This window comes from Oncorhynchus masou, chromosome 28 (genome assembly GCF_036934945.1).
Source record: "Oncorhynchus masou masou isolate Uvic2021 chromosome 28, UVic_Omas_1.1, whole genome shotgun sequence".
NCBI classification, from domain to species: domain Eukaryota; kingdom Metazoa; phylum Chordata; class Actinopteri; order Salmoniformes; family Salmonidae; genus Oncorhynchus; species Oncorhynchus masou.
This window is the reverse complement of record NC_088239.1, coordinates 47,328,059-47,336,439: the sequence shown is the minus strand read 5'-3', so window position 1 is coordinate 47,336,439 and position 8,381 is coordinate 47,328,059. Positions and strand designations below refer to the sequence as shown.

Genomic DNA, 8,381 nt, shown 5'->3' with positions numbered 1-8,381 from the left:
AAGTTAAATAAATGTTAAATTTAAAAAATCTAAATACCAAACTTAAATCACACACTCATAAACTGAAAACATAACATGTGCACAATTAATTGGTTAGAGAGATGGCGCTGTCAGATAGGGCAGCTCTGCTTCTAACTCTTAAGATTACAAGCATTTAGCTACACCTGCAATAACATCTGCTCAACGTGATTGTGACAAATACAATTTGATTTGAAAGACAAAATTGATCCACTCGAAGGTACCCATTGCTAGTAGTCTTGCAAATTAAATCAATTTATCAATAGTTTCAAACACAGATAATATTTTTGAGAATGCAAACATTTATTCAAATGGATTACAACACCACCTTGGATTGAGTAAATACAAAATCATCCATAATCCAATAGTAAAGAAATCCAGTACATGATAAACACTTCCAATGAGATAGTGATTTGACTGTGAAACCCCTGATGATGAGCATAAAATACATAGCCTCGCTACTGTTATTTTATTGTTGCTCCTTAATTATTTGTTATATTTCTTTATTTTTATTTTTTTCTTAAAACGGCATTGTTTGTTAAGGGCTTGTGGGTAAGCATTTCACTGTATTCTGCACAAGCGACAAATACATTCTGATTTGATTTTAAAAGGTTATCATGATCATTACACTAAAATGAAAAGTAGGCTATATAATTCAACACTAAGAAACTACAAACATTAAATATTATGACATTGAGAAATTAACTTTGGCACCCAGTATAGTATACAGTATTGAATGAAACAAAATCAAAAGTCAATTTACAGTTTACTGTAAAGAACCTATAGTTGTTTTAGCAAGCTTATATCTCATGCATCTTGCACATAAGTTACTGTATCTATTTTGAAAAGCCATAGGCTACCTTGTGGAAGCACAAACAAAAAGAGTATAGTAATTATGCAGCAGTAGAAAGGTCAAATTGTCATTCACCTAAGGTTCAACAAGAAATGATTCACCTTATGATTATACTGAATTCATGATATTCATTTGCTGAATATAAAAGTATGACTTTATCCCTTTCCTAACATGTCTCCAGTGGAGGTTGTGTTACTGGATGGCTGCAAGGATGTCGTTGTACTCTGGGGTGTCTGGGTCCATGTACTTCTTATCGGACACCCAGGACTTCAGCCTCGCCTGCTGATTCTGGTCGATGATCCCCTCTTTACTATGGTGATTCAGCATCTGATTGAAGCCAGCTTTATAGTAGAACACCGTTCCTTCAGGAGATAAATCAATGGATCCCAGGGTAAGTTTATTGGGCTTTCCTAGAATAAAAACACAAACAAATTAATATTAAAACATTCTGTGAAAATTTGAAAAATCTAGTGAAGAATTTCCCATATAAGAAGGACAGACTTAAGGGATAATGCCCGGGAAGCCGGTGATTGGAGGGAGGATACATTGGCACGGGTGTTGTTTAGACCGGCAAACCGTTCAAAATGTTCCATTGCAATACTGGCTGGCAACATTCTTATCATTGCTTGCTAGCTAAACAACTAATGCTAAGTTACAGTCACTTCAAAAAGTGCAGCCAGAATAACAGCAAAGTAGCCGCATTTGCATTTGTTTAAGCTGTTTTCTAGTGATATTAATTCGGATACATCCATAACAATGAGATAATGAGGCACGATTTCGCCTGGCATAGAATATGTGCTCACTCGTCAGGACACTGTTGTTCAGAGGAGCTAGCCAACAACACAGCTAACACAATCACTTCAAACGGAAGCTGGAATGACTGCAAACTAGCTGCACTTCATTTCGTTTGACTTTTTTAAATTGACATTTCATTGTATACATCCATAAAAAAAGATGCTGATTCATTATTTTGACTGGCTGAGAAACACTGCCTGCCTGTCTGTCTCGTCCCAACTCCCGACACGTTCATTACCATGGGACAGCTGGAGATTTGAATATTGAAACAACGTTGCAAATGTGGGAGAGACAGACAGCAAGGCCTATACAAATCTTCGCTGTTCAAAACTAAATGTTAGTCTAAAAGAAATGTGAGATAATGTCTAGATGCTTTTATAGTGGAGATCAAGTTTAGAAATGGCCTGGATTGGCCAGTGGATTGCGCAGTCAGATGGAACAGAGTAAATAGGCATTTTAACATCATAGATTTCACCGGTGGTAACTTGTGGAATAGACACCAGCTGGAATGTGGTTTTAATCAATTAGCATTTTACCTTTATTTTACTAGGCAAGTCAGTTAAGAACAAATTCTTATTTTCAATGACGGCCGAGGAACAGTGGGTTAACTGCCTGTTCAGGGGCAGAACGACAGATTTGTACCTCAGGGATTCGGGGATTTGAACTTGCAACCTTTCGGTTACTAGTCCAACGCTCTAACCGCTAGGCTACCCTGCCACCCCAGCATTCAGGATTAGACCCACCAATTGTGTAAAGGACAATAATCACCTGCTTTGTCTCTGAGCTGGTCGGAAGCAATAGGATTTATTTTTTTATTTTTTTTATTTTTTTATTTCACCTTTATTTAACCAGGTAGGCTAGTTGAGAACAAGTTCTCATTTACAACTGCGACCTGGCCAAGATAAAGCATAGCAGTGTGAACAGACAACACAAAGTTACACATGGAGTAAACAATTAACAAGTCAATAACACAGTAGAAAAAAAGGGGAGTCTATATACAATGTGTGCAAAAGGCATGAGGAGGTAGGCGAATAATTACAATATTGCAGATTAACACTGGATTGATAAATGGTCATGTACAGGTAGAGATATTGGTGTGCAAAAGAGCAGAAAAGTAAATAAATAAAAACTGTGGGGATGAGGTAGGTGAAAATGGGTGGGCTATTTACCAATAGATTATGTACAGCTGCAGCGATCGGTTAGCTGCTCAGATAGCTGATGTTTGAAGTTGGTGAGGGAGATAAAGGTCTCCAACTTCAGCGATTTTTGCAATTCGTTCCAGTCACAGGCAGCAGAGTACTGGAACGAAAGGCGGCCGAATGAGGTGTTGGCTTTAGGGATGATCAGTGAGATACACCTGCTGGAGCGCGTGCTACGGATGGGTGTTGCCATCGTAACCAGTGAACTGAGATAAGGCGGAGCTTTACCTAGCATGGCCTTGTAGACGACCTGGAGCCAGTGGGTCTTGCGACGAATATGTAGCGAGGGCCAGCCGACTAGAGCATACAAGTCGCAGTGGTGGGTAGTATAAGGTGCTTTAGTGACAAAACGGATGGCACTGTGATAAACTGCATCCAGTTTGCTGAGAAGAGTGTTGGAAGCAATTTTGTAGATGACATCGCCGAAGTCGAGGATCGGTAGGATAGTCAGTTTTACTAGGGTAAGCTTGGCAGCGTGAGTGAAGGAGGCTTTGTTACGGAATAGAAAGCCGACTCTTGATTTGATTTTCGATTGGAGATGTTTGGTATGGGTCTGGAAGGAGAGTTTGCAGTCTAGCCAGACACCTAGGTACTTATAGGTGTCCACATATTCAAGGTCGGAACCATCCAGTGTGGTGATGCTAGTCGGGCAAGCGGGTGCAGGCAGCGATCGGTTGAAAAGCATGCATTTGGTTTTACTAGCGTTTAAGAGCAGTTGGAGGCCACGGAAGGAGTGTTGTATGGCATTGAAGCTCGTTTGGAGGTTAGATAGCACAGTGTCCAATGACGGGCCGAAAGTATATAGAATGGTGTCGTCTGCGTAGAGGTGGATCAGGGGGTTAACTGCCTGTTCAGGGGCAGAATGAGCCATGATGAAAGATAACTTCAGTGATTTCTCCACATCTCCGCTTGCAAGTGTATCCGCCAGCAGCTTCCTATGAGTTGGAAGGCCATGCACAGTGTTGTTAGGAGATTGAGAACATTACGAATAGGGAAGCAGCATAGATAGTAAGTATTCAATTCCTTAAACACCACAAGAATGGAACTTTTTACATTGTAGCTAAATTAAAGGGCTGAAAGGTCTAAGAAGAAGAGGACCAGGCAGAAACCTTGCTTCAATTATATCAAATTAAGTTTGTTTCTGTGTTTTTATTTCACCCTCTGTTGTGTATCACAGGGAGAAAGGGAAGGGATGGATTGTATCTATATTAATAGATAATTCACCTGCAGATGACAGATGTCTTACTCCTTCCAGTGGTTAGAGCATTCCTGTGATGCTGTTTGAGAACCCGCATTGTGAGCAGGTTCCCTCCATTCTGATCTGATTCAATGCTGTTTATCATATCATAAAACTTCAGATTATTCTGTTGAAGATTTTTCATCTGAGATTTTTGGTCTCTCGCCAGCTTCACGGAATTCTTTGGTGGGATATGGTCTGCCTCCACAATGCCTCTTTCCCCCATGTTGTCAGAGAAAAGTTTGGTGGTTCTGACGCTGATGAGGGAATAGAAGAGAAAGGGTTGTACTATGGAAGTACAATTCAAGTAAACACATCTATTTACACAATTTGTATGTCAATGCTTTGTGAATTATTATATACATTTCTGGTCTTAATAATATATTCAAGTATAAAAACAATGCAGGGTCATTATTATAACATTGGTAGATTTGAATAATGCCCATATAAAAATGTAAAAAATTATTATGCTAAAATACCTTTTGTAAGGACCAACTAATCCAAGGTGGTACGTAAAGGCTATGTCATACTCATTTATCCCTGAGGAACTATAAGGACAATTCTTCATGGGCCTGATATCCTGTTCATATTCCCCATCATTCGTCCGTTTTCTATTCCTGGCCCCTCCAACTATAGCATATTTTCCATGATTTTTCTCGAGTGCATCATAGGCCTTCTGGGTTTTAACCATTTCACTATAAGCCTGAAGGCTCCCTTTAATCTATGGGAAGACATAACAGGTATCAATAACTCTAATTACTCCACAACCAAGGTTAAAGATGCAATATGTTATATTCATTTATTTTATTCATACAGTTGGTATCTACCAATCATCTTAATTTCCTAGTGTTCTTTCGTCGGATTTGATGAAAATGACATATTTCAGAAAGTTACTTAGTTTAAGAACTATTTAAACTATACGTAGACATGAGTAGGCGTACAGTACCTGGTCTTTAACATTGTTTCGTAGATTCACAGCTTGACTCGTGATCTCATCCTCAGACCTGTTAGATGTTGCCTGTGCTAGGGCATGGTACAGGCAGTTCTTGTTCTCTGAGCGCACAGGGATTACTTTGCCATCTTGGATGATGTCAAAGTGACCACTGTATGGACTTTCCACTCCTTGGATTCTGTCTTTTGCTTTAGAGAGGATTCCTTTCTCACTGAAAGAGGAGAAATAAAGAGCACCATTGGTTCTCATTAATGTAGTTCTAATGGAGAGATCCTAATTTTGGGAGATTTGCAGTATTGTTGATGAAGGTCTACCAAACAGTTTAGGACAAATACCTGTGTATTTTCTCAGGCTCTTTGGTCAGCCGTAGAGTGATTTGGCCGGCTGAGCTGTTTGTTCCCGGGTAGGACTCCTCTGAGAGCGTTTTCCCATCTTGATCCACCACTTTGAACTGGATGCCTTTACCATGGAGCAGGTCACTGTTTGTGAGGACATAAATGTCCAGGGCCCAGGCTGGTCGATTAACATCACCAATCTTCTCTGCATAGTCCAGAAGGTCTTTTGTTTCAGTCTCTGACAGAGCTTTCCCAGTCTTCTGACTGGCTGACTTCATATCATGTTTATGCTGCCGGTCCTGGAAAAAGGCCTCAGTTTTGTGTCTGCCAAGTACATTGTCAACAACTTTTCCAGTAACTCCATTGAGCTTCTTCTTGAATGTTCCCGTCACAAAAGAGGACATATGACCAGCACAAGCATCTATGAACGCTTCGGAGACACTTTCCGAAATGGAGCTTAGCAACTCATCCTTCAGGCGAATCACATCTGGTAAATCATGTCTGCCATCTTGGTCATACTGCTCCACATTTCTTTGCTGCTCTTCAATTTCTTTTTTTAAGTCGAGGACAAATATGTCATTGATAACATGTTCTGTAGGAATAGACTGAATCATTTTGACCAAGGTTGTGGTGTGTTTAGCTATTTCTACACTCATTTTAACTCCTTTTGCAATAAAATGTGTTCCACTTTTTGCCACAAGGTCAGTTGCATTATTGCACACCTCAGAGAGTCTGCTGATAACATCACTGACTTGGGATGTGGTGGCATCAGTCATGAGGCCAGGAATAAGTTCTTTTGTCATAACTTGAACTAAATCTTTTGTTTGTTGTTCAAGCTTTGAGTCAATCTTATAGTTGCTGCGGTTCTGAAAAGCTCCTTTAGGTACTGCAGAGCTAATGTATTCAGTGAGACTGAGATCTAGTTCGGCATTCTTTTTGACTGTTGAATTGACCATGTTTTTTGAAAGCTTTTTATAAAATTGTTTTAAAGATGGCCCCAATTCCAGCATCAATGGCATAGTTAATTGCTGTGTTTACACCCTGCATCCCTACCTCCTGAAATGCATACTTGGTTATGTGTTTTAGAGCCATCTGCATGTTTGTAGGGGATGCCAGTTTCTTCATTGCAGTCTTAATTGTATACTTTGCTGCTTTCTGTGCGGACTTGAAAACATATTTTCCTGTGCCAATGATATCCTTTGCAACAGATGAGAGTTTCTTAGTACCATTGAGGACTTTACATGCTGTGATGGCAATTTTTTTAATGGCGCTGAACCCTGCGGAGAGCAGAGACATCCCAATGCTGATGCTTTTGGAGATGGCCCATTGCGTCCAATCGAATGTGCCCGATATCATGCCAGATATCCCTTCAATCATGTCAGAGACTCCTTCACAGATGAGAAATAAGCCAATCTGGGTTGCAGAGCCAAACGACAGGGAACAAACCAGAATTCCAAGGATGACCTGACACATACCGATGAAGAAACAGATCAAAGCGTCAAAGCAGAACTCTGGCTTCTTTTTCACCTCAAACACAATGCTCAGGCCATTGTCATACAAGGCCGTGAGTTCATTTCCTGTGATGTAGTCTTGATTTTCTGAGAGGCTGTACATTGAGGATACCTCTGTTATGGCTGTGCCTTCACCCTCAAGCTCTTTAAGTTTATTTACTGCAAGGTCAATGTTACGTATCCAAGCTTGGTGAATGCTCATCCTGGAATCTATTTGCTTTAGAAAGTTGCGTTCTCCTTCATGATGTGGTTCAAAGTTCCCTCTTCAAAGTTCCCTCTTGTGGCAATCTGAAAAGTGTGGTTTCTGACAAGTAAACATCCACAGATGTCTTTGCCCTTTCCAGTAATTCCCGTGCCTCTGTTTTGTAGCCATCTTTGCCCATGTTGATTGTGATGAAAGCTTGGTTGTACATTGCCACGGCACTGTAAAAAGGGTCACATTCTTCAACATCTTTCCAGTAGGACTTTGCTTCATAGTCAAACTTACTTTTGTTGCGGAGGTGCAAGTCTGTTCTGCCGGTAGCCTGCTTAATGTGGTCATAGAAGTTTTTACTTTTTCCATTCAGCAGCATGTTGCCCCTATTTGTGATATGCTCAAGAAGGTCTGCTTTAAGAACACTGATATCTTCGTGCTGACGGATGTGCTCCTCGTAAAGGGTAAGCCACAACGCCCATGTTTCTTTCAAAGCATTGAGTGCAGGCTGGTAATCAAACTTAGGGCCTTTTTCTTTAAAACACTCAGGGACATCATTCGGCCCCATTCCTGACAGGTCATCTCTCTCCTGTTTTGTGAAGTTGCCATGAAACTTGTCAAGAAATTCACAAAACGTGCCAAACAGGTCCTCTTTAATTTTTATTTCGAGAAGCTCATCTGTCTCCATATCTTTGATGCGTTGGACTTCGTACTCCTCTCTCAATTGTCTCATGATCTCCACAGGCTGGCCCTGGTATGCTGGGGCAAGGTTAACCCCACAGAGGATCATCTGTGCCATGCCCGGGTTTCCCTTCCGACCAGTTCTTCCAAACACCTGTTTCTCCACTCTGCGACTCCCAGGGTAATGTGTCAGGAGGACGAAGAGGCCACCATGTATGTTGACATCCTGATCAACCTTGATATCAGTTCCACGACCTCCTAGATTTGTGGCTATGATTACATGTCCCCCTCTGAATTTGGTTCTCTCAATGTTGTGTTTCTCACTGATTGTGTATAATGTGATGGGGGGATGTGGATTCTCGCTCTCTATTTTCTTCAGAAGCTCGTTTGCGGTCTTGACATCTTCATATACGACCAAGACAACCTGACCACTTTCTGCCACCCTCCTTGCTGTCTTACAGAGGATCTCCATCCACTGGGCTTGCCCACTGACCTGAATTGCTGGAAGCTCAACAACCTTCTTATGGCGACGAGCTGGTATTATGTAGCTGTCTGTTTCGTAATGCCTTGCAAGGAAATCTTTGTCGGCATCATCCCCTAATGTCCC

General features: G+C 41.0%; 1 protein-coding gene across 3 annotated transcripts; it reads right to left on the bottom strand.

Moving 5' to 3' along the window:
• Nucleotides 1-283: 283 nt before the first annotated feature.
• LOC135517719 (uncharacterized) lies at nt 284-8,248 on the bottom strand. Of its 3 annotated transcripts, XM_064942271.1 has the most exons (7): nt 5,390-8,248; nt 5,049-5,265; nt 4,582-4,823; nt 4,090-4,359; nt 3,730-3,800; nt 2,435-2,470; nt 284-1,281 (listed from the first exon to the last, which is right to left on the bottom strand). In XM_064942271.1, the coding sequence occupies exons 1-7, from the start codon at nt 6,406-6,408 to the stop codon at nt 1,064-1,066; spliced, it is 2,073 nt and encodes a 690-aa protein (XP_064798343.1). In that variant the 5' UTR covers nt 6,409-8,248; the 3' UTR covers nt 284-1,063. The 3 variants fall into 3 exon arrangements, with proteins under 3 accessions (XP_064798343.1, XP_064798344.1, XP_064798342.1); XM_064942272.1 differs by lacking the exons at nt 2,435-2,470; nt 3,730-3,800 and having other exon boundaries at nt 1,194-1,281; XM_064942270.1 differs by lacking the exons at nt 284-1,281; nt 2,435-2,470 and having other exon boundaries at nt 2,836-3,800; nt 5,390-6,408.
• Nucleotides 8,249-8,381: the final 133 nt, after the last annotated feature.